The 26,379-nt window shown below is 32.3% G+C and overlaps 1 protein-coding gene across 1 annotated transcript; it reads left to right on the top strand.

The window, feature by feature from the left end:
- Positions 1-453: 453 nt before the first annotated feature.
- Positions 454-23,507, top strand: LOC139506028 (uncharacterized). Its single transcript, XM_071295318.1, has 10 exons — positions 454-487; positions 634-1,002; positions 3,082-3,197; positions 5,867-5,986; positions 8,739-8,807; positions 10,623-10,711; positions 14,687-14,810; positions 17,095-17,200; positions 18,295-18,335; positions 23,069-23,507. Exons 1-10 carry the CDS (start codon positions 454-456, stop codon positions 23,240-23,242), a joined length of 1,242 nt encoding a protein of 413 aa, XP_071151419.1. The 3' UTR covers positions 23,243-23,507.
- Positions 23,508-26,379: the final 2,872 nt, after the last annotated feature.

Raw genomic sequence — 26,379 nt, 5'->3', positions numbered from 1 at the left:
TTGCTGCTAACCAGTCAAACACAGAGGATGATGTTTTGCAAACAAAACTTGCTGCTGACCAGTCTGACACAGAGGATGATATTTTGTCAACACAACTTGCTGCTGACCAGTCTGTCACAGAGGATGATATTTTGTCAACACAACTTGCTGACCAGTCTATCACAGATGATGATGTTTTGTCAACACAACTTGCTGCTGACCAGTCTGTCACAGAGGATGATGTTTTGTCAACACAACTTGCTGCTGACCAGTCTGTCACAGAGGATGATATTTTGTCAACACAACTTGCTGACCAGTCTATCACAGATGATGATGTTTTGTCAACACAACTTGCTGCTGACCAGTCTGACACAGAGGATGATGTTTTGTCAACACAACTTGCTGCTGACCAGTCTGACACAGAGGATGATGTTTTGTCAACACAATTTGCTACTGACCAGTCTGTCATAGAGGATGATATTTTGTCAACACAACTTGCTGCTGACCAGTCTGTCACAGAGGATGATGTTTTGTCAACACAACTTGCTTCTGTCACAGAGGATGATGTTTTGTCAACACAACTTGCTGCTGACCAGTCTGTCCCAGAGGATGATGTTTTGTCAACACAACTTGCTGCTGACCAGTCTGTCCCAGAGGATGATGTTTTGTCAACACAACTTGCTGCTGACCAGTCTGACACAGAGGATGATGTTTTGTCAACACAACTTGCTGCTGACCAGTCTGTCACAGAGGATGGTGATTTGTCAACACAACTTGCTGCTGACCAGTCTGTCACAGAGGATGAGTTTTTGCCAACACAACTTGCTGCTGACCAGTCTGTCACAGAGGATGATGTTTTGTCAACACAACTTGCTGCTGACCAGTCTGACACAGAGGATGATGTTTTGTCAACACAACATACCAGGGTATCACCCTTGAAAGATTCTTCTGCAACAACTTTAAAGATGTCATCAATGGAGGATGTCAAAAAACGAAGTCTGTCACAGGTTGATTGTGAAGAAGGTTGGTGAATTAAAATCAAAATTGTAGATGGATATTTTTTGTGCTTGTTATAGCTTTGCTCTACCTTTTGTCTATCTTCAACTTGCTTGCTACATCAATATTTTAAAATCTCAATGTCTTGGATCATTAATTATTTGTTACTCAACTTAATTGTGAAATTGTGAAAAAAAGAAGTTTCAATAATCATAGCAGCCATTACATAATAACAAAGGCATGGGGGTAAAACAAATAAGAGATACATTTAAATGTGGATTTCTTTAAAAATAATATTGAAATATTTAAAAAAGTATTATTAACAAATTATGCACTATTAATTGTTTTATTATCCAAATAACAAGCTTTTGATCTGATGAAGGTTTTTAATACATTTCTAGAAAAAGTTTTAGTTGCATTAAATATGTATACTGTAGTTGCATATATATGCAAAATACTGTGTATGATTAACAGTATATTTGATAGACATATGATCATGAATAGTCCATAACACTTGACTATTTAAATATCTTTTTTGTCAAGCCTGTGACTTTTGTGGCAGAAAGCTTGACATAGAGATAGTGATCTGGAAGAGGCAGTAGCCTTAGCTAAATTCGTTAAAGCTTAATATTTCAGAAAAGTACAAGACTTTGACTTTTGACATCATACTTTGTATATAGATACCTCATGTTAAGAAGCTGAACCAAACTTGGCCTAAATCATCCTTAGCATATTACGTTCTAAAATATGTATCAAATCATGCCCATCAACAAAGATGGCAGCCATGGCTAAAATAGAACATAGGGTTAAATGCAGTTTTTGGCTTATAGCTCTGAACTAACGGTATATAGAGCAAATCTGCATGGGGTAGAAATGTTCATCAAAACAAGATCTATCTGCAACGTTAGCTAACTTCCTTTAAGCTGTGTATTTTAGAAGGTGGAAGGTTTTGATCCTTATACTTTGTATATAGATGCCTCATGTTACAAAATTTTCCATCTGTCATGTCCATTGTCTTTGACCTCAGTTTTATGGTTCAGCTACTACTTGAAAAATAAAGGGTTTATATAAGTCAGCCTCACTGTGTGATGCATTTTCTTACCCATCACTCAACAACTTCTTGTTTAATGAAATATTTGTCAGTGGTATCATCAATAAGCAGTAGCTCACACTTTCACTTGTTGAACCATGATTTCAAACAGTTAACATGTGAGGTTTTTTATGCCCCACCTACGATAGTAGAGGGGCATTATGTTTTCTGGTCAGTGCCTCCGTTCGTTCGTTCGTCCGGTTAAAGTTTTTGGTCAAGGTAGTTTTTGAAGAAGTTGAAGTCCAATCAACTTGAAACTTAGTACACATTTTCCCCATGATATGATCTTTCTAATTTTAATGCCAAATTATAGTTTTGACCCCAATTTCATGGTCCACTGAACATAGAAAATGATAGTGCGAAGTTCAGGTTAAAGTTTTTGGTCAAGGTAGTTTTTGCTGAAGTTGAAGTCCAATCAACTTGAAACTTAGTACACATGTTCCCCATGATATGATCTTTCTAATTTTAATGCCAAATTATAGTTTTGACCCCAATTTCATGGTCAACTGAACATAGAAAATAATAATGCGAAATTCAGGTTAAAGTTTTTGGTCAAGGTAGTTTTTGATGAAGTTAAAGTTACATCAACTTGAAACTTAGTACACATGTTCCCTATGATATGATCTTTCTAATTATAATTCCAAATTAAAGTTTTGACCCCAATTTCACGGTCCACTGAACATAGAAAATGATAGTGCGAGTGGGGCATCCGTGTACTATGGACACATTCTTGTTTTATTTCAAAATGCCAACATATATGATTATTTTAAGGAATTTGGATTTCTTAAAAGTCCAAGTACGTTTGCAGAACACCTGTAGATTACCAAGATAATCACACTGCAGGAGAAGGGAAAGTCAACTTCCTGTAGTTTTTTTTTTTTTAAATCGACAAAAGTTTCTGTTTTTCTTGTATTGGTTGAAGATTATTGTTTTCCATCTGAATTTCAATTTTTGACATTATTGTGAAGGATTAATTTTATCTTTTTAACTATATGGTATATCTTTTAATTATTCAGTTCTGTCAGAGATTTGGAGATCTAAATCAAGAGATGCAAACACTATATCTAAAGTAGGACCATATTCTATCTCAATAGATGCTCTGAATACCATCCAACATTGGCTTTCAGATGAGGTAAGCAAATCTGAGGCAAAATAGTTTTAAAAATTAGATAATACTCTGTACTTTTTTTTAAAAGAAATATGCTTTTTGAAGAAGTACAGTGTTATTTTTCTCATGAACTACAAGTCACATTTCTATGGAGCCCCGCTAGGGACATGCAAAGAAAAAAAATATATTGTGCGCACTGCGCACAAAATAATATAGTGTGAACACAAAATAATATATTGTGCGCACAATTTTAATATATTGTGCGCACAACTTAAACATATTGTGCGCACAACATAATATAGTGTGCGTTAAATTCTTTGACTTTACACAATGTGTCCTTTTTAAAGTGACAGAATGGAAAAATGCATAAGGTTTTCTTTTGAAATGGGGCTAGCTAGATACATGAAAATACTCTTGCAAAAAATCATCAGTGCATTCGTATCGACTCCTGACATGAATACTGAATAAATTACGTTTATTTCAGATTAATATTACACCATACAAGCATTCCGTACACCAAATATATCCAGCTAAATGCTTATAGTATCCGAGAAATACACCAAAAACAAAAAATTACTTTGCCGGACCACTTTACCCTGAAAATGAGGTCAAGGTCAAATGATACCTGTCAAGTTGACATTTAGACATTAAAATCGTTTCATACAACCAAATATAGAAGAACTATTGCATTTGGTATCTGAGATTATGTCTAAACCACGAACATTTAACTTTGTTGAATGATCAGTAAAATGAGTCAAGTGAAAACTGTTTTCCTAATTTTGGACGCACACCACATCATATTGTGCGCACAATATGTTTAAGTTGTGCGCACAATATATATTTAAATTGTGCGCACAATATATTTAAATTGTGCGCACAATATATTATTTTGTCCCTAGCGGGGCTCCGTACATTTCTTGATAAATGTAAATCTCAACTTAAACTTTATAAAAGAAAAGTTAAGAACTTAAGAAAATGTTCTAAGTTTTGTTATTAGAGTTATAATTATAATCAAAACAGAGTGATATAACATGTTAAATAATGCATTTAAAAAAAAATACAGTTCAACACAGATAACATTCTTAATTTATGCAGTCAATAAACCAAGTTAAAATTCAGTTTTTAGGTAAGAAAATTATTAGCTCACCTGGCCCATAGGGCCAAGTGAGCTTTTCTCATCACTTGGCATCCATGGTTGGGCGTCCTGCATCCATCATCTGCTAACTTTTACAAAAAATCTTCAATTCTAAAACTACTGGGCTAAATTTGACAAAACAAAGCCACAATCATTATTAGGGTATCTATTTGAAAAATGTGTCTGGAGATCCGGCCAACCAACCAAGATGGCAGCCATAGATAAAATAGAAAATGAAGATTTTGGCTTATAACTCTAAAACCAAAGCATTTACAGCAAATCTGACACGGGGTAAAATTGTTTATCAGGTCAAGACTTGTCTGCCCTGAAATTTTCAGATGAATTGGAGAACCTGTTGTTGGGTTGCAGCCCATAAATTGGTAATTTTAAGGAAATTTTGCCTATTTTAGCTCACCTGGCTCATAGGGCCAAGCAAATTTTCTCATTATTTGGCGTCTGTCATCCGTCTTCTTCCATCATCCTCAACTTTTACAAAAATCTTCTCCTCTAAAACTACTGGCATCATAGCTAAAAATAGAACAATGCCCAGGGTAAAATGTAGATTTTGGCTTATATCTGAAACCAAACCAGAGCAAATCTGACATGAGATAAATGTGTTTATCAGATGAAGATCCATCTTCCCTGAAATTTACAGATGAATCAGACAACCTGTTGTTAGGTTGCTGCCCCTGAATTGGAAATTTTAGGGATATTTTGCGGTTTTTGGTTATTATCTTGAATATTATTATAGATAGAGATAAACTGTAAACAGCAATAATGCTCAGCAAAGTAAGATCTACAAATAAGTCAACACGGCCAAATCTCCCTTAAGGAGATATTGCCCTTTATAGTCAATTTTTAACAATTTTTCATTAATATTTGTAATCTTTTACAAAAATATTCTCCCCTGAAACTACTGAGACAAATTTAACCAAACTTGTCCACAATTATCTAAAAGGGTATCTTGTTTTAAAATTGTGTCCGATAACCCCGCCTGTGAAACCAAGATGGCCAACATGGCTAAAATAAGGACATGGTAAAATGCAGTTTTTGGCTTATATCTTGCAGTAAGAGCAAATCTTACAAGATAAGATTGTTTTTATGTCCAAATCTATCTACCATGAAATATTCAGCTCATTCAGGCAACCTGTTGTTGCGTTCCTGCCCCTGAATTGGTCATTTTAAGAAAATTTTGCAGCTGTTGGTTATTATCTTGAGTATTATTATAGATAAAGATAATCTGTTAATAGCACTAATGTACAGCAAAGTAATTCCTAATAATAAGTCGGCATTACCAATACGGTTAATTGGCCCTTTAAGCCCTGGTCACAACGAACCCAAAATACATTTATGCAGGGCCACAACATAAAATTTTGTCTAATCGCAGGTCATCTGCAATCATGGTACAACAGTTGCTCGATATTTTGAGCATCGTGCCACTGTTGTGTGTTGTGAGACGAAAATTGAACATGCACCTTTTTTGCATAATTCCTGCAAGTAATTAGATTTCTACACCATGCTTGTTTATCTATTTATAACTTTTTATTTTTTGTTTTAGGTGATGAATGCCTACTTGTATATGTTGTCTGAAAATTTCCCCCAGGTCTGCCATATCAACAGTGTGCTTATGACAGCTGTATTTAATGATCAGCCACAAATTCATTCATTATTACATCAGGTATTTTTTTTTAAGGCATGATCATATGGTTTATTTAATTACTATATATACTTTTGAAAATTTCCAAAAGTAGTATGTTTTCAAAGGCCTGATACACCCCTAGTTGCTGAAAAATCTAAAATCTTGTATCAGATGACATAATTTTTGTAAAATTGTTGCATAAAAGGTTAATAATGATAATTATGATAAATTTATCATTGTAAATATACTAAACCGCAAAAGAAACTTTGTATTTGTCGAAAGCCTAAATTTTCAAATGAATATTTAAAAATAATAAAAAAAAAAACAATTTCATATGTATTAAAAAAAAATATCTATCTATTTTTTTGTTTAGGTAAATTCTCTTCAATTGATGCTAAGATTATGTTGAAATTTCCTTTATGGCTGGCTGTGTTCATTAATTTGGTTGTTCTAATAGTTGTCTCTTTAGGTCCTTGTACACGTTTCACAGTCACATTTCATGATTATGAGATGCAAGTTGTCCATGCCTCTATAAGGGTATTTTAGAGGTGCTAAGTTTTCGTGTCATCATTATCTGTTTGATGCAGTACTGATGCCATGACTTAACCCACCATAAAGAGAACAGCTAATAGGACATTTGAATGCTGGACAGCGACCTCAAGTCGTTGCATATGCATTTAACTGCAATGTAGGCACCATCCAACGTCTACATGAACACCACAATTCAACAAACAGTACAAATGACCGTCCACGTATTCAACACTAATGGCAGACCTGAATTAAATAAATCTTGGATATGATAGTGGAAAACTATTAATGAACTAAAATAATGCGGATTTGTTAAATAACAAGGGTATTTATACGCCCATTCAATTAAAAATGCATTAATTTTTCCATTATGTTTGCCTCAAATTACTGTGACATTTCTTTTGCAGTTTAGTATATAATGGAATTTGAAGAGACTTTTGTACAAGTGATATAGATTTAGCACTATAAAACCAGGTTCAATCCCCCATTTTCTACATTTTAAAATGCCTGTTTCAAGTCAGGAATATGTCTCAGAATATTTTTTTTATATATACCTTAATATAACACAAGGTACTTTACTAAATTTTTTGAAAAATGACACCCAGTCCCGAATTCCCGTTATTTTTTGATTTCTCGGTTGTCAAACCTACTTAAACTTAATATGCCGTAAATCTAAATTGATTTATCTACACAATGGTATATGACACGAGTATCATTGTTGTCGGGATCATTAGTAGCAGGTCTCAGAAGTCGGTCAACGGGATTTTTTTTGCATTCGTCTCAAACTTTGGCAACACCCAGCCCACAGTGATTGAATTATTATAAAAATTATTAAAATTAAAACTGTCAGCTTCCCTCTGACTATAAATTATTATCTTTATTGTAAATTCTTTACAGAGTATGTCAAACAAACCCAAATAAGTGTTTTTTGAGGTCTGTCGAATGTGTCAGGAGTTTCTAATTTTAGAACTCAGATTTTTCCCATTTTATTGACATCATTCAGACTCTCTCTGGACTTTACATAAGATATTGAGATAACTCCAAAAGGTTTGAAAAGCGAGAAATTTTGAAGTATCATGAAAAGATGTATTTAGCTAATGATGCTATTTGTTCATGGTATGTATATTTCTAATATAAACATTTTATTTTTATTTTGAGTAGGGAAAACAAAACAAAAACGTATGTCAATCCTTATTTGAATGGTAAATTGACATTTTTAAAATCCTAAACTTGCAGAACCCCTTGTATTTTCGAAAATATTCATCAATAGTCAATTTTTGTAATAGTTCGTCATTTGAAAAATGACCATCTGCTATACCGGAACAGGAATGGACAGTAATCCCACCTATATTCAAGGAAGCCACTCCCGTTGTTCCTGTGACTGCCGACCATTCCCCCCCCCCCCCCCCCCCCTTTTTTTAGTTCTTGTTCTATAGTACAGACCAAATGGCTCTTCCCCGTTCCACTTTGCCCCAAAAGCAAAATTTTATGACCATTTTTTACCTCATTCAATGCTATAAGCTGTTTGACATTCATTTTGTTATGATACACACGTGTACACAACGCCACTAATGTAGAGTTATAAATTGACCAAAATTTCCCACATTTATTTTTAGCCAGACGATTGACCAATGAGAAACCAGTATAAAATTACATGCGGACTGAGTGTTGCCAAAGTTTGAGACGAATGCAAAAAAAAATCCCGTTGACCAACTTCTGAGACCTGCTACTAATGATCCCGACAACAATGATACTCGTGTCATATACCATTGTGTAGATAAATCAATTTAGATTTACGACATATTAAGTTTAAGTAGGTTTGACAACCGAGAAATCGAAAAATAACGGGAATTCGGGACTGGGTGTCATTTTTCAAAAAATTTAGTTAAGTACCTTGTGTTATATTAAGGTATATAGGAAATTTTTTTCTGAGACAAGTGCCTGTGAATATGACAGTTGTCCATTTGTTTTTGATGTGTTTTGTCATTCGATTTTGTTATGTGATAATGGACTTTCCGATTTTATTTTCCTCAGAGTTTAGTATTTTATTGATATTTCTTTTTAATGAGGTAAACACAGTTAATTTTTCAACAAACTATTTTTCCTTAAGGCCTTCACATACATATAACCATACAAGCATTTACTTTTAACAAAAATAGTAGACACACCTTTTCAAGTTACAGTCTCTATGCCTTTTGATGAGTAAATAATGGACAGTTATTGTTCTGGTTTTCTGTAAATTCTTGTTTTTTGCATCTTACAGTATGACTTCAAGGAGTTTGATACAATAATTGGTGCTGTTCATGAGAATGATAACCACTGGACACTTATGGTATGTACATAATATATAAAAGGAGATCTGGTATGAATGCATGGAGACAACTATCCACCAGAGTTCAAATAACAAATTGGTCACCTTACATTGTGAAAAAAATACATACCATATAGCCAGCTATAAAAGATTTCCCCTGTGAGCGCTAAAAACACAGATATTGGGACCGGTGACAGATAAGATGTTAAACTGTAAATGCTGCCAAGATTTTGCGATTTTTTCTTAATAAGATATATACAGTTTTCCACACTTTTTTTTCATGCTTGATGATATTGATTTGATATTTGGTTTATTGTTTAATCATGACAAGTAACAGATAAAGTTGGTATTTTGTTCCAATCTGAAAATTCAGTTTTTGATTGTTAATGGTTTTAAGAAATGGAAGAATTTGATTTATGGTCCTTCCCTATGCCTACATTACCCTACTCATTTGCTCTGTAATTATTGTACAAAGTGAGGAGAAGTTATCAGCTTGCTCAAGTCTAAGGGAGGGGAAATAGACCAGTAGTAGACAATAAACAGATATTTGGGTTTTTCTTCATATAGATATCATAAAATTTCAGCTGCTGGACACAATGTAAATCTCTTAAGCTTGATCTGTGCTCACTTACCAAAAAGTTTAAACTGTGGCTCACAGCTGATATGTTGTGATATATAAATGTGTAGAAAACCCAATAATTTATATCTATCGGACATTTAAAGACCTCTCTCATCTTCAGTGTAAACAATGAATTATACTTATATATACACAACTATTGATTGATTAATATTTTAATTGAGGTCTGAAGCAAGGTCAAATCTGAATCAAGTAATCTATTAACAAAAGGTTAAATTTAATCACAACATAGGCAACAGAATATAACCTAGGGTTAGATATTAACAAAGGGTTATGGCATTTAATCCTTGCCTTGAATTTAACCAAGAGACAAACAACCTGGTATAGTTGTTTAATAATGGCTCTTACCATACCTCCTCTATAAATCCCTTTAAAGGCTTTCTTAAGGAAATGCTCCTTTTGGCACCACAAGCCAAAATTATCCTTTTCGCTCTACAGTGCACATGCTGATGGCGAAATTATCCTCGAGGATACATAAATTTCTATATTTAGACTGTCACATTGTAAATATATCAAACGAGCCTCTTGTACACTTGATTCATAAATAATATAATTAAATACATTTGGTATATTTATATTCTGGCCCGAGAACACAATCATTTCGTAGTGCATTTCTTTTAGACAATAAATTCAAATTAAAAAAATTGCACCTGCTCTTTCTCAAAAAGATTTTTACAGTGTAGTGTACTTCCAGTGAAACAAGTAATTTCAAAATTATAGAAACTTCTACCAGCTCTAAACTCAAAATATTGACAATTCTGTGTTAAGGGGGTGTAAAATTCAGTTTGACAGCTTCAGACGTGATAAAATTTGACCTTTTTGAACTGAACCAAATCACTACTTAACATAAAGATTCAGCACCCAAATTTTTTTAACATGTAAATACATCCCCCTACTTAATATTTCATGCATTTAATATCAAGAAATAAATTGGGAAAGTGTATCAAATAAAACATGCAAGTTATACACTGTTTACACTAGGGACTATATTCGTAGACAACGAAAACCAAAGGACTATAACTGTGTCCTTGGACCTTTTGCTTAAATATGGCGTCAAATACAATGTTTTTTCAAAGAATGTTGTGAGAAAAATACTTGTTACAAACAAAATGGAGGATTTGAAAACAATTGGTTGTATAAGGATGATAATTTTTTTTTTATGATTATTTGTGTCTTAACTCTGTCTGATTTAATTTTAGGTTATTCTACTACAACAACAAATTATCTTGTATTTCAATCCAATGGGTGAGCTGTTTCTCTCAGAACAAAAACTTCTTCAGAATTGGTTGTAAGTTAAAATTTTAGAATAGTACATGTAAAGAATGAGGAAAAAAATTACATCTTTTGTAAAACTATGAGGCAGTAATGATTTAAAATTTTAGGGGATTAATATTTTTCAGTTAACAAGCATGGTGACATTTGTAATTTAAATTGATCTCTGATATATTATATTTGATTCTGGTAGCCCAATAATGAAAATTTTTCACCTTTTGAACAACATAGTTTAAAAGTTAACTGAACTGCTAATTTTAAGACCATCTCAAAAGATTCTATCATATTAATTATTGAAATCTTATATTCATTTTCTTTGAACTTTTGAAATTCCTTTTTTTGGTTCTACTTTATACATAGTTGTGGAAGCATTTTGTTAAATCACTATAGTTGATACAGTTTTCATTTTTTCCCCCTTGAAACTAACAAATATTATGAAACATTGCTGCATTAACAACTTTGAAGACTCCCGGTAATCAATTATCGTATCAAATGTTCTTTTTATTGAGTCATACTTTTAGATAACATTTATTTACATTAGATGTATGTATTATTATTATACATTATTTTGATTGGCTAACAGCAAGCTCGCGTCATTCTTCATTTCAAAATGAATTGCATGAATTTAAACATACATATAACGATACATGTTTTCACAATTAAGTTCACAGGTATGTAAAAGAAAAACTTGATAGTAGTTGCCCCAATTTTTTAATAATCCAATCTTTCATTTGCGCCACAAGGTTAAATTTCAAGTGCGCCAAAATATAAAAACTTCATTTGCGCCATTTCACAGGCAATACAGGTAACATAACGAAAAAGTTAAATATTCATTGTTGTATTGTGAATAAAAATTGTTTCTTCAGTATTTCTCCTGTACTCATTTCTAATACAAAACTGAGGTTAAAAATTATAAAGTCAATTAGTGTTCACATGTATGAGGTGTATAGATGGACATTATCAGTTCAAAGACAGAGGAAAGAAGTCTGTATGTTTTGTGGTCACACATACGGTTAATAGCTTATATATATGCATCATATAAAAAATCGTTGAGATAACTTCTAAATTTCTAAAGCCAGAATAACAACTGAGATGGACAGAATTATAACTTTACTATACTGTATAATTCTTAGAACTGTGTCACAAATTAACATTCTTTTCAATATGTTCAAAGTAACTGTGTTTTAATGAAGTTTCAACAAACATGTACCTTGTATGGTTTCATAATATTAGTTCCAAAAGGAACATATATTCTGGAATATTATTTCCACAGGAATGAATATTACAGTATATACTGCAGCTGTGCTGTTTGAGCAGTCAAATTGTATTGACTGTATATTTATATGTGATATACAGTCACTGACCGTATATCACCTTGTTTATGACGTTGACAATGCTTTTCCGTACAGTTTTATTTATGACGTCAATAAAACATACAGGTTCACGCAATTTTACATTGTCCTCTCACAATTAAAGAATGACGGTTTTTACCTAAATACTTCATTTTGACCACAAGCAAAGTTAAAGAGGATATATGAACCACATTTTAAGTCTATCCGTCCGTCAGTCCCCACTTGTTTGCGGCCCATGTCAAATTAAATCGGGTAACTCATACATGTATACAGTTCATCCAAAAACCAATGATTTCAAATATAAAATGCATTGCCTTGAACTATAGAACTGATGTTAAACACACTAAGTTCAGAGATGTATTATGGGATGGCATGTGGTTCTTCATAAACTAAATCAGTTCATTTTTGACATTGGCATTGACATTTGAGCCGTCAAGTTTTCAAACATTGTTTGATTCGTCTTTGTCTGGTTTGTGTCCGGTCCATATCTTTTGAACCGTTGGATATTTCAGTTATTTTTTTTTTTTTATATGGATCCAACCATAATGGAATCCTTTCCGCGACATATATATATATATAGCTGCAACACTAAGGTTTACCAAACTTCAGATACAGAAGTCGGTTTCACAAAAAAACTTAAGACAAGATTAATCGTAAGTAAACTGAACTATTCATGACTTACGACCAGCTTTAGTCGAAAGATTTGTTGTGAAACTGACCCCAGATGCAAAATTAGAATGCGGTGAATTAACTAAAGTTAGGTCCCAAGATGACCTTTATTTTGACAATTGGGATTGTATACTTTAATTTCTTAACGTGTTTTTTTATTAGGACTGCATTTATTTTCACTCACGTTTGTGCAGTCAAAAGGTTTGCAGTTAAAAATGCAAGTATTAATGTCTTACAGTGACTTGACTGTAAGTGTTGCTATCCACCAATTGCAACTTATTCAAAATTCTGACCAAATTGCAATTTGTTTTATAAAATCAAATTGTTCAACTGGTCAGAAATTTGAACTAACTGCAGTAGAAAACCACAGTCAAGTAGTGAAAGTGCAAGGTGATAAAATAAAACATACTTACAATCCTATAAGACTTTAACTCCACTTTAATGATGTTATGACAAAATCTGTTTATCAGTTTGTATAAGTATATTATAGTGATTTCCATGCTGAAGGAACTGTTATTATTTTGAATTGCTATAAAAATGTCCAAACTAAGCTTTCATATAGTTTTTCTTTCTAAACATGTTCTATATTCATAAGAATGAGGTGCATTAAAGTCACTAAGCGTCTTTTCTGAAAATGTCACTCGCCTAACAGTTATAAGAGTTGCAGTATATAAAGAATAATCATACATTGTCTCGAAATATCAATCTGTTATTTGTACTCGGCTCGAAACAGGTAGAAAGCTCGGCACAGCCTCGCTTTCTACCTGTTTCTAAGCCTTGTACAAATAACATTGATATTTCGAGACAATGTATGGTTATTCTATATATATGTTCCTAACGTAATTATAGATTATCGTTGATCATCTCAACGAGCTTGATTTTTTCGCTTGAGCTGGTACAGCGAAAGTGAGAAAAGCAATCGAGTTGAGATGACCAATGATAATCTGTTTATCGCTATTTTACCTTTGGCGACGTTGTCAATTTCATGTCAATTTCGTTAGCAACGCCACGTGGTCTCCTTAGTTTCTAGCGATAATTTTTTCCATCTCAAGCGAGAAGCATGATATGAAAATTATCACAAAAAAAGATCAAAAGAAAAATGCACAAAATAGCGATAATAAATGGTATAGAATATTTGTTCCAACAGGAACAGATATCATGACATTGTTTATAACAAAGTTTCCATTGGAACTTCTGTTAGGTGGAACAAATATACATTGACATTATGACTGATTTCTGATGAATACTAGTATGTTTTATTATGCAAACAGAAACTTTCTTTAACATTAAAAGTCTTTTTTGGAAAAAAAATCATTTTTTAAAACTATTTACCTGTATTATTGACGTAAATGAAAGGTGTCAATGTAAATATAACGGAATTTGATGAGACTGTCATTAAAGTGAGAAGGTTAGCGCTAAAGAACCAGGTTTAATCCACCATTTTCTACATTTGAAAATGCCTTTACCAAATCAGGAATATGACAGTTCTTGTCCATTCGTTTTTGATACGTTTTGTTATTTGATTTTGCCATGTGATTATGAACTTTTGGAATTGATTTTCCTCTAAGTTCAGTATTTTTGTGATTTCACTTTTTTCTTATTGGAGCAAATGAAATATGGTTTGTGGTGCAAATGAAATGCCAATTGGCGCAAAAGCTAAGCACTGGTTTTCATGAACATTGCGAAAAAATGTAGTTATAAGTATTGAAAACTTCTTTTTGTAATTTCATCATTATTCATAGGGTTTTAAAAGTGTTGACCGTGTACACATTTTAAGAATGAAGTGCTTCCATATGCTTCATACCAAATGAACTTCAGTCAACACTTTTACACCCTAATGAATTTACAAAAAAAAGAATTTAAGAAAGATAATTTATACAATTTATTTTAGTACATACTGTAATTAAAATTATAAAGAAAGTTGATGTTGAAAAGAAGTAATTTGAATGTTAATTTTTTATATTTTCCAGTTTTTTTTTAAAAGAGAGGTCTAAACTAGGTTTAGTGGACATTGCTACCACACAATGGAATATAGGCAGTCTCCTCCATTCTAAACAAGAGGATGACATATCGTGTGGCTTGTACGTTCTGAAAGTAAGTTTTATGTTTAAATTTGGATGAATTTTTTTTTTTTGATTAAACAACATGTCTACCTAATTCTCTCTAAAATTATTAGATCATATAATTTGAGATTCAATGGTCACAGCTATGTCCAATTGAGAATCAAATGAAACTTAACCACAGTGTCATCTGCTATTGGTCAATTTATTGTCAGTATGAACAGATTGAGAAAATATTATTGATATTGAAAATATTAAACATCACATGCAGTTTATTTTAATTTAAAACATGTATTTAGAAGATGATTTTTTAATGGGGTTAAATGATATCAGAGTGATAGATTTTTCTAAGCAGAATTAATGGTCCTGTGAATTAAAACTACACAGAGAACAATAGCTTTTGTATCTATTGAATGGGACAAAAGTTTAAATAGAGTGAAAATTAGAAGATTAATCCGTGGAAAAGTTTTATTTGGTTTGCAATAAAATTCTACAAAGTAGGACCCATTTTCATGATTGAAAATAGTGCATGCTTATATAAAATGAAAAACCAAGTTCAACAGCTTTGTCCTAAACCTGTGTTTATTCTGTTTATACTTCTAAGCAAGAATCGTTTAACATGTCTTTACTGATCTCTGATTAGTGTAAAACAGATGATTTCATTTGCACAGCATTTTTTCAGCGTTTGGTTCGAGCCCCAAAAGAGAAAGCATCCAAGTATTTGCAACATAGTCCCTTAATAGAATAAGGAGCAATATATAGGAAAGATTCGGGTGTCAATTAATAGCTCATTGCAAAAACAATTTCTATTAGGGGACAACTTATTATTTATTTGAATCTGTAAACACTTGAATTCCTGCTTTACTAAAATCAAAATGATTTTAATTTCCCATTCTAGTGCAAAAACTTGAATATGTAAAATTTAATGTTCAAACTATAATAGTTTTAAAATAGATATCTTGATCACAAAATGTGAAGCATATAGGATAAAGATCGGGTAACCATCACAGGAACTTTATGGTATCGTTTATCTTGTACCATTGTAAAAAATTCCAGGTGGTATATCTCCCTACTTATCTATAATACCAGATTTCTACATTTTACAGGTTTTTGTCATAACTGAACTGTTCTATCTCCAAAATCAAATTGAATTATAATTGACACAGGAAGTTTAGAGAAAAATAGTCTTACATGGTGGTCAGTTAACCTCTTAAATCGGGGAAAAGCTGGAAAGAAAGCAAAAAAGTGAGGTGTTCAATCAACTACTCTTACAGCTTTCAACTCAGATAACTGAAATTTCATAGAAAGATTTTACACATATTGGGATAAATTTAACAAGCCATTGTCAACCATATATTTTATTAAGCAATAGAATTTATATATAAGGAACAATGAATTATTGTGCTTTTCTAGAAATTGGAAAATACAGATAAAAATCATTGTTAAAACTACATTATTACTGTCAAAAGTCTGAGATTTATTATAGTTTTTAACCAGGATTTTGAAAAAAATAATTCTTACTTAAATCGAATGAAAGTGTAAATGACCCTGTCAATTTTTTAAAGAAAGCACATCAAGTTATCCAGCTTAAATAAATATTAGGTATAAGTGCCAATGAGAAATAAAGGCAACAGTAGTATACCGCTGTTCAAAACTCATAAATCCATGGACAAAAAACAAAATCGGGTAACAAACTAAAACTGAGGGAAAGGCATTTAATATAAGAGGAGAACAAAGACACAACATTTAAATGTAAAACACACACACAGAAACGGATTAAGCCTTAGACAAAATCATATGAGAATAACAAATATAACATCAAAACCAAATACATGAATTTGGGATAGAAAAGTACCGTGACACGTCTTATAGTAATGTGAATTCACACTAAAAAAAAAGAGAAAACAAAACGTCACAACGGAAACACAACATTAAAATGTAACACAACGAACTATATTATAACAATGGCCATCTTAGTTGCAATTTGTAATGATAAAAAGGTGGTAAGTGAAATTGTAAAATAATGGCTCTAGGTTTTTAACATCTTTTTCCAAGTGCCTACCCTTAGTACCATAAAAAAAATGTGGTATGATTGTCAATGGGACAACTCTCCACAAGAGGCTCAAATGACACAGATATTAAAAACTATTGGTCACGGTAAGGCCCTTCGACAATTATCAAAGCCAATACCACATAATCAGCTATAAAAGGCCCTAAAATGACAATGTAAAGCAATTCAAACAAGACAACTAACATCCTTATTTATATAAAGTATGTATGTTTTAAAGGAACAGCTCTAAACATGACTTTTATTTCAGATGGCTGAAAATGTTTTGTCTGGAACAACGCTAGAATTTGATATGTCTCAAAAAGATTTGAATGACTTCAGAATGTATGTGGGAAAATGTCTCCTGACTGGAAAAGGTATATTGTAATACAAATAATCAGAAATGTTGCTATCAAATGGCATAGAAATTCATAAAAGTACAGTTGTTATTGTCATTATCAATCTCATTTTATAGATTAGTGATTTAGGTAAAATTAAGTTTTTTATTGTCCAGTTTCTATCTTAAAGGACAAAGTAAGATAAGTCCTGTTTTTGGCCCCCCTATTTTCTCATTTTTCAAATTTTGTTTGAAAACAGGCCTTATTGTACCTTGTTCTTTCTTAGGCAGTTGGTCTATCAACTATATTTGGTTCAAAAGTCAGTGCTGTGTCAAATATTCAATTACAATCCAAATTCAGAACTTCTTTAAGCTTAAGTATGGTGTTCATACATGTTTCTCGTTTCTCTGGGTTTTTTTTTTATAGATTAGACCATTGGTTTTTCCGTTTGAATGGTTAGTAATTTTTGGGCCCTTTATAGCTTCTTGTTCGGTTTGAGCTAAGGCTCCGTTTTGAAGGCCGTACATTGACCTCTAATGGTTTACTTTTTTTTAAATTGTTATTTGGATGGAGAGTTGTCTCATTGGCACTCACACCACATCTTCCTATATCTATTAGGCACTGTTGATCTTTTTTTTTTTAAATAACTTGACTAATAGGAGATGGCTCTGTGGAAATGTTTCAAGTGGTGTGCAATAATAATTTTCATTAAATACATACATTTTTTATGCCCAATATTAATGGCTATTTATGAGCATAATGTTTTCTTGTCTGTATGTCCGTTTGTTTGTCTGTTCGTTCGTATGCCCGCTTTAGTTTAAAGTTTTTGGACAATGTAGTTCTTGATGAGTTGAAGTTCAATCAACTTGAAACTTAGTACACATGTTCCTTGTGATATGATCTTTCTAATTTCACTGCCAAATTAGAGTTGTGACCCCAATTTTAGGTCTACTTAACATAGAAAATGATAGGTTGATTTGGGCATCTGTGTTCAAATGGACACATTCTTGTTCTCTTAGATTTAATGAGAATTAATTTTTTTATGATCATAAAGTAGGCAAGACATTTCATTTCAGCCTGGGCACTCTCGATTTTAATGTTTTGAAAATAAAACAAAAATATTTGTTTTGTAGTTTCATCATTTCAAGAAGATATAACATCTATAGATTCGTCTGTGAGTATTAAAGAATTTAGAATATGAAACAAGTGTAGTTAAAGCATAATAAGTAGGACAAATCTTGAAATATGTATAATTCAAAGTTGTAAACAATTTATTTGCTAGTGGTTAGATTCTATTTTATCTTTTGCTTGGTTAGTTATGACATTTTTATATCACAGGATACTTGCCCAAATTTTTATATGCCCGTCAAAATTTTGATGGGACGTATTATGGTATACAAATGTTTGGCATCCGTCCGTCTATCAGTCTGTCCGGCGTAAACATGTTGCACTGCAACTTGCGAACGATTTATCCAAATTTTATGAAACTTGATGTACTTGTTTCTTATGATGATCAAATGATCTGTATACTTTTTGGTGAAAATAAGATGAACACTTTTTGAGTTACAGGACTTTGTAACTAAAACAGGATGTGTTTTTTTCACATGTTGCACCATACATGTCAAGTGACATGATATTCGAGTGTAATACACGCTTTTTCAACGGTTTACAATGCAAGGATTTTGTCACATGGCGTGTACACGCTTTTCACCACTTTACACGCAATTACACGCTTTTTCGTTCTTTTCATTTTATGGTCGTTAGTGATATTGCTATTCTCGGGTTTTTTCCTTATTCGGCGATAAATACCGAAAAATTCGAAGTAATTGTTTGGCTGCCACATTGTTTATTTTTCTATATGACAAACAGTAAAAGGTAAGTAGTTTGTGATTAGTTTTAACGATTTTGTGACTTTCTTTAAAATTCACTTTATAGTGGAAATGTGCACAGAAAGAGGTCACTTTCAGGGCCTCCTGTACCATCGTCTAAAGTGCCGATTGTTAAGCCAAAAACGATGTGTACGGCAAGGTACAAGATTTATATATTATATTTTTGAGTTCGAGTTTAAATGATCAAGTGACAAGTAACGCATAATTTGTGCATTCTATGTTGCAATGATAAAAAAACAATACATGTGAGAGGAGATATACAATGTAGCTATTTGAATAAGCATTTAACATGTTTATCTAATGGAAATCAATTTATAAAACATTTTTCTCTTTCAATTTCAGTTTCAAATCTAGCCAAAACGGCAACAGATTTCTACAGGCCATGGGGATAAAAATATCACAGAACTGTTGGATCAGCTCTCATAGTACCCGCTTTCTTCTGATGAACTACTCAGTTTTAACTAGGCAATAGCCAGTGGGAGCAATGGCAGAGATAATAGATGACATTTTCATTGCCAAAAAAAACCCCAACATTATGACATTCTTTCAAATCTTGATGAAGCTAATATCAATTCCTACTGTGGGAGAGCCTTTTCAATTATAAAGAATTGACACTGGATTCTGATCAGAACTTGACTATGTTACATTTGTATTGTGTGCTGTTATCGAATAAATGCAACTAAACTTGAAACTGGCAGTTGTTTTGAATATGTGCCTAGTGGTGGTGCTTTAAAAGCAACATAACAGACCAGTGTTTAATACAATAAAAGTTCACAGTAGAATATATATTGTTTTTTATATTCACAACATTACCACATTCATATTAAGAAGTCCGCATCTACGTCATGCGTTTTCACACGCTTTTTGACATATGTCATGTCATGACATGATTTCCCATTGTCAGAGGTTGACATGTATGTGTTGCACCTTATCTCAGACACGATTTATGATTATGGCTTAAAACTTTACACACTTTCTTAGTTATAATAATCTTAAAATCTGAATTTTTTGGTGATGATTAAATTTTCATTTTTGAGTTATTGAGTATTTTGTAAAAGAGGGGGAGGGGGTTTACACATGTTGTGCTGTATCTCAAAAATGATTTATGATTATTGCTTTAAAACTTTACACACTTCTTTGTTATATTAATCTAAAGATCTGTATACTTTTGGTTTTAATTCAAAATGTTATTTTAATTATATATTGTTTTTTGTAAAAAAAAAAAAAAAAAGGGGGGGGGGGGTCCACATGTCCTGGTGTAACTACAAAACAATATATTATTATTGCTTAAACCTTTCTCATAAAAGTATGGGTCACCGGACTTTTTTTCACTCTACAGGTTGTGCAAAATTGTCAGATAGTGTATAGATTATGCATGGAAAATCAAATTGTGTGTAATAAAAAGAAAACGTACTATTAGAACTGATAAAATGTGAGAAGATTGCTCTTATAACATGCTTTCAGATAAGAAAAAGAAAAAATGAGGTCATCAATTTTGTTTTCTTGCTACATATCAATATAGGTAAATTTATTACACTTTCTATTATAAAAATTACTTTATCTGAGTGATCTCCCCTTATTTGGCAAAGTTGAAAAAAATCGAATCAAACACAAACAAAGTGTTTTTGAGAAATTACAACTGTAGTTATGATAAAACACACAATTTTCTATATTTATAATCAAAAGTCTTTTAAATTATATACAACTTTCAAAAGGAGTAGGTTCAGTAAGACCCCTTTTTGTCCCCAAAATATAGCAGTTTTACAAAATTGTGAAAATGTAATCTTTAAGCTATATTTTGGAAAGTAAAATGCTTCTGCTACATAAATATGAGCTGTTTTTGACAATACAATGCACAAATATCATTTTTGACAAAAACCATCTGAAAAGTGACGGTTTTTGGCATATTTGATAGATTTTTCATATTTAAGCTTAAATCAGAGCGTTTTTAATTACTAAATCAGTCAAAATCTTTCACATACACGAATTAAATCAATTGAAATAGACACTTAAGTGTTTAAAAGGTGTTCAAAATCTTTCTTTAGATGAACCTAAAATTTGAGGCCAAAATCGGCCCTTACCGGACCTACTCCTTTGTACATTTCATCAAATATCTAGACCAATTTTAGTTATCTGCTTCTTCAAAATCCAAGATGAAGAGAGACACTCGAGCAACCTTAATGTGATTTCAAACAAATTAATGAGGATCATATTTAAGTTTGTTTCATAACAGGGGGATTAGCTGGAGAAAATTAGACTTCATTTAGATGGACGTGTCTTAAAATTAATACAGTAGATAAAAAAGAAATTTGTGGGGTTAGGGGAGTAAAAGATTGGAAATAGAAACGTATTTTCTGTTTATGTAACATTTTAAATTCAGATGATATAACATCTTTCTCGGTTCATCTTTCTCTAAGCATATCAATGAGCCGGGGAAATAATTTCAAAAGCAATTAATCTTTCAATTATGATTTTTTTTTCATACACTGATTTCAAATTACACAATTTGTTAAAGTCTTAATCGTCATGGCTAATTAAGTAAAAATTGGGAATTAATTTTAATAACAAAATGAAAAAAAAAATCTACTTTTTAATCGCAATTTTAGAATAAGTCTAAATATAAAAAAAGTTATTAATTTAAAAATTTCCAAAGTCGTATTTCTCCCTTTCTTTACCCTTCAAGAGACTTTCATAGGATACATGGATTGTGGAATATCGTCCACATTTCCAAAAGGTTCACGTAAATTGATTGCATCATGTGTTTAAACAGTTATTGGCCAATCAAATCGGTATATTGGATTTAATTTGCATGGCTCGTGTGACCCTTTAACCCAAACTACATCGTTCAGGTTAAATAGGGTCACACAGCCGTGCAGATTAAATCCCATATACCGACTTGCTTGGTCAATAACTATAACAAATTTTATTTCAGTATCTGCCTAAATAATCATATTTTCATCAATTTAAAAATCATAAGAAACTCTCAGCTGGAGAACCCAAACATATATTTATATTTATTTCCACAACCTCAACATTTCAACATTTCTCTACGTATATAGTCTCCTTTCAAAGCAACATATTAATTACATCTTTTTAACCAGTCATCAAAAATGTTCTCAAACGGTTCTGTTTTCATTTTAAAGATTATGTTCATTACTTCCTGTCTTAGTATAGGTAAATCGTCGAACCTTTGTCCACGGAGAAAAGATATGCGTGGGAATACCTTAAAATCCATTGACGCTAAGTCAGGGCTATATACAGAGGATTTTCCAGACATTCAAATCAAGTAAATTAATTGCTTGATGACTTTTTAGAGAAGAGTCGGACAGTGCATTGTCTTGGTGACTGTTGTTTAAATTCTGGATTGTAGTTATAAAACCAGCTTTCGTCGGTTGTTGATATGCTGTCTAGAAATCGTATGTATTCAAGAGATAAAAAATTAATAAATTGATTTGACAATTCCATTCTTTTTAATCTAATGTTCTGCTGTAAGAAGTCACATACTCAATACATAAATTATTTAAATCATTTGCTAAAATGTGGTGTGTTGGAGTCCAAAGAAATGTCACATTTGTCTGCATCTTTGCGAACTGTTAGTCGCTGGTCAATGTTGATAACTTTCAAAACTTCATCTTGTATGGCATTTAATTGCCTGAAAGATGGCATACCTTCCGGCTCATTGTCTTTCAAATGTCTCTTCCGTCCCCAAACATGTGTCACTTGAATACCAATGAACGACTAACTTTGCTATGTTTTTCAGACTTTAAACAATTTTGTGTGTTTCTGTTTGCGTTTTTCCAATGTCTATACAAAACTTTATAGCCTGCTGCTCCACCTTTTCTGTAAATTTCCTATTTTTCAGTGATTCTTTATTCCCTCTTTTAATCTTCTGGATCATAAAGAACACTATTATTAATTCATATTAACAGAATTTGTAACATGAGATTTGCTACCAGGGTTTGAGAATCAGAACACAAGGTTAGTACATAATGAATGAGGAACAATATTTATTTTCAAGATGGAACAGTTTGGTGAGATGTCCACTGACACTGGGAGCTCTGAAGATGTGCATATACAGACCGTAATTTCAGTGGACAAAAGTATTTGTGATGATGATGAACAGAGTACCTTAGAAGACACTACTTCTGCATTAGGTACTTCTATTGTTTTATACATCAGGCCTCGACAATAACGCTTGTCTGATTGTCCAGTACCAGAGGGAAAAAAGGTCGGACAAGTAAAAGCTGTATCAAGCTTGACCGTTGGGACAAGTGCAATTATTCTGCAGAAAATATATTTAATCCAATTTTGATGAACAAAGTAATTATAAACAAAAAACAAGAAAACAAATATTAATTTGACATGTTTCTGGATTCTGTTCATTCAAATGCAAAACCTTTTCTTCAACATGTTTACTTGCAGTAGATAATTTTTAACTGGTTCTTAGTCAAGTACTTTTTAACAGGTAAAAAGTATACTATTCTACGGAAACCAGTCTTATTAATCCGAATCAATGATGCGCTTTGTAGATAAGGTAACTTTACAGGACAGTAAGTTCGTCACCTCGAAAGATTCAGCTACAAGTTTAATAGACAATTTGGCAACGTATGAGACAAATTTAGTAGACATGATTGATAGACAGTTTGACAAGGCAGGAGACATTTCGGGACCAAGACAAATCAGTACCTTCATTTTGCTACCTCATTCTGTTGCTTATAATAAATACCGTCATTCAAAAGAAATACATAAAATTCTGGGTTATTTTTAATAGAAATTTTTTGGACAAGTAACAATTTCATTTGGACAAGTAAATTGTGGTATGTACTTGTCCTACAGGACAAGTTGAAAACAAGTTATTGTAGAGGCCTGTACATATAGCTTAGGTAGCATGAAAAAAATTGACGATGTAATATAAACTTGATACAACCTGGATAAATTTAGTTGTAGTTATCAAATACATAAAGCTAAACATCAAGGGCTCAATAAACTGCAATTAAAAGTATTGGTTTTCTGGTTTGAATTGTTTCACCTTTTTAGCTCACCTGGCCCAACTAAGTGAGCTTTTCTCATCACTTTGCGTCCAGCATCGTCGTCATTTGTGAACTTTTACAAAAATCTTCTCCTCTGAAACTACTGGGCCAAATTACATCAAACTTCGCTACAATCATCATTAGAGTATCTAGTTTAAAAAATGTGTCCAGTGACCCGGCCAACCAACAAAGATGGCCACCATGGCTAAAAAATAGAACATAGGGGTAAAATGCAGTTTTTGGCTTATATCTCAAAAACCAAAGCATTTAGAGCAATTCTGACATGGTGTAAAATTATTTATAAGGTCAAGATCTATCTGCCTTGAAATTTACAGATGAATCAGACAACCCGTTGTTAGGTTGCTGCCCCTGAGTTGGTAATTTTAAGGAAATTTGGCCTGTTTTGGTTATTATCTTGAATATTATTATAGATAGAGATAAACTGTAAACAGTAATAATGTACAGCAAAAAAAGACCTAAAAATAATTCAAAAGACCAAAATGGTCAATTGACCCCCCTAAGAAGTTATTGCCATTTATAGTCAATTTTTAACAATTTTCACTGTAACTACTTGGCCAAGTTTATATACCAAGGTGAGCAACACAGGCTCTTAAGAGCCTTTAGTTTTTTATGCAGTTAAGCTGCATAATATGTGAGGACCCTAGATTTATGTTCTACCCAATAAATGCTGAAATACTTGCCATTGTTATTATCTAGCTGGCTTCTATGTTATATATAACTAATTGAACACTTTTTTAATACTTTTTATTCTGGATTACAAAAAAATATGACCAGAAAAACCTTAAATGATTGTCAAATCATCCAAAAGTTTTGAAGTTACACATAGGAAGTAGTGCTCATTAGAAATTCTTGTGTAGTTTATTATGCTTTTGGCTAAGAAGTCAAAAGAACAATTGTATGAAATATTTAATCGACGAAAAATCACTTAAGACAAGTAGTTTAGATTTCCCAAATGACAAAAGTCGTAGGAATATTGTTTGTCATCAATACGTAGTATAACTAGGTCAGTAGTCTATTATATGATAAGTTCTACTGTTTATGCTGTTGGCGGCAATTTCAAATTAGAAGACGAAATTTTCGAATCTTTTCAATTTGGAGGCAGGGGTGCAAATAAGTGGTGGTCCGAGGTCAGTGATCTTTCGTTTTTGCAAGCGTAATTTTAACTTGCACAGTTGGTTTCTAGCTACCCCCGACGTAGTCACCCTTTCACTTGTAAGAAAATAAGAAATAACTTTGCAAACTTTTTCACCAAAGTCTCCAAATAAACGATATAAAAACTTATTTTTATCATTATTATTTATGACAGAGATGTTCATTTTGTTCAACCGCTAGCATTATACAGAAAATTGCCGACAAATAATGTGTAAATTCGAGTAAAATCGTATCTGATTGACAAAAACAACATTGTAAACACAATAACAATGGCTGCCGTGAAGACAAAATTTTGCAATATTGGATCCGATTCCGGAAGCCGATAAGGTAAATCAGGGTTTTGGCGATCAGCTACAAAAAAAATCCAAACAGGGAAAAAATACATCTAATTTACACCTATGCATGGAAAATGAATATAAACACTAGAATTGTAAACCAAAAGATATATGTAAAAGAAAGAAAAAGCAGAAAATATTTTATATACAGAAACTCAAAACTACTTTTTGACAAATTTTAATTTCAAAATCCAGTACAATGTGACAGCTGGGAACAGTATATCTAACAATATATATGTTCATGGTCACAGTATAAACTTTCTTTATCAGTAATAAATGATGATAATGCATGTGAGATGCTTTTAAAGTGTTAACATATTACTGCAAGGCCAAAAATAAAATATTGTTTGTTTCCCCTCACCCGACCGACCCCGTAAAATCACTGCGACCCGAAAAATTTTATTGGCCATTCTTGTCCACAATTTTTTTTTGATATGTTGGTTATTGGTAATATCTTTCTGATGCTGTAGTCAAGGTATGTTTGCATTGAAGCGTCTACATGATTCGGAATCAAGGAAAACAAACAAAATGCTTTGCCACACGATTTGTTTGTGTACAAGGGTGATCTTTTTTGAAAATAAAAAAAAAACTGAAGCATCTTTCAACCTGCTGAGTGCATCTTGATTTGCTTTGTGTCTAACATCTGTTCCTATTTAAAGGATAAAATCTTAAAGACTTTGATTAAAAATGGTCAGACTCGTGCTTTAAAATCTATCTACTTTGTCTTTGAACAGGTTGGGCACAAGTCAGGAAGTGTGGGATACATGTATTCCCTGCTTACAGGGAACGTC

The sequence above is a fragment of the Mytilus edulis genome, unplaced genomic scaffold, assembly GCF_963676685.1.
Source record: "Mytilus edulis unplaced genomic scaffold, xbMytEdul2.2 SCAFFOLD_930, whole genome shotgun sequence".
Lineage (NCBI taxonomy): Eukaryota > Metazoa > Mollusca > Bivalvia > Mytilida > Mytilidae > Mytilus > Mytilus edulis.
Note: the sequence above shows the minus strand (reverse complement) of the source record. Positions and strands in the feature narration are given on the sequence as shown.

Coding starts and splice junctions, on each gene's coding strand:
- LOC139506028 (XM_071295318.1), top strand. CDS start 454: ATGATATTTTGTCAACACAACTTGCTGCTGACCA. Junction 488..633: donor ACACAACTTGCTGCTGACCA/GTCTGTCACAGA, acceptor AGTCTGTCCCAG/AGGATGATGTTTTGTCAACA. Junction 18,336..23,068: donor TAACATCTATAGATTCGTCT/GTGAGTATTAAA, acceptor TTTATTTTCAAG/ATGGAACAGTTTGGTGAGAT.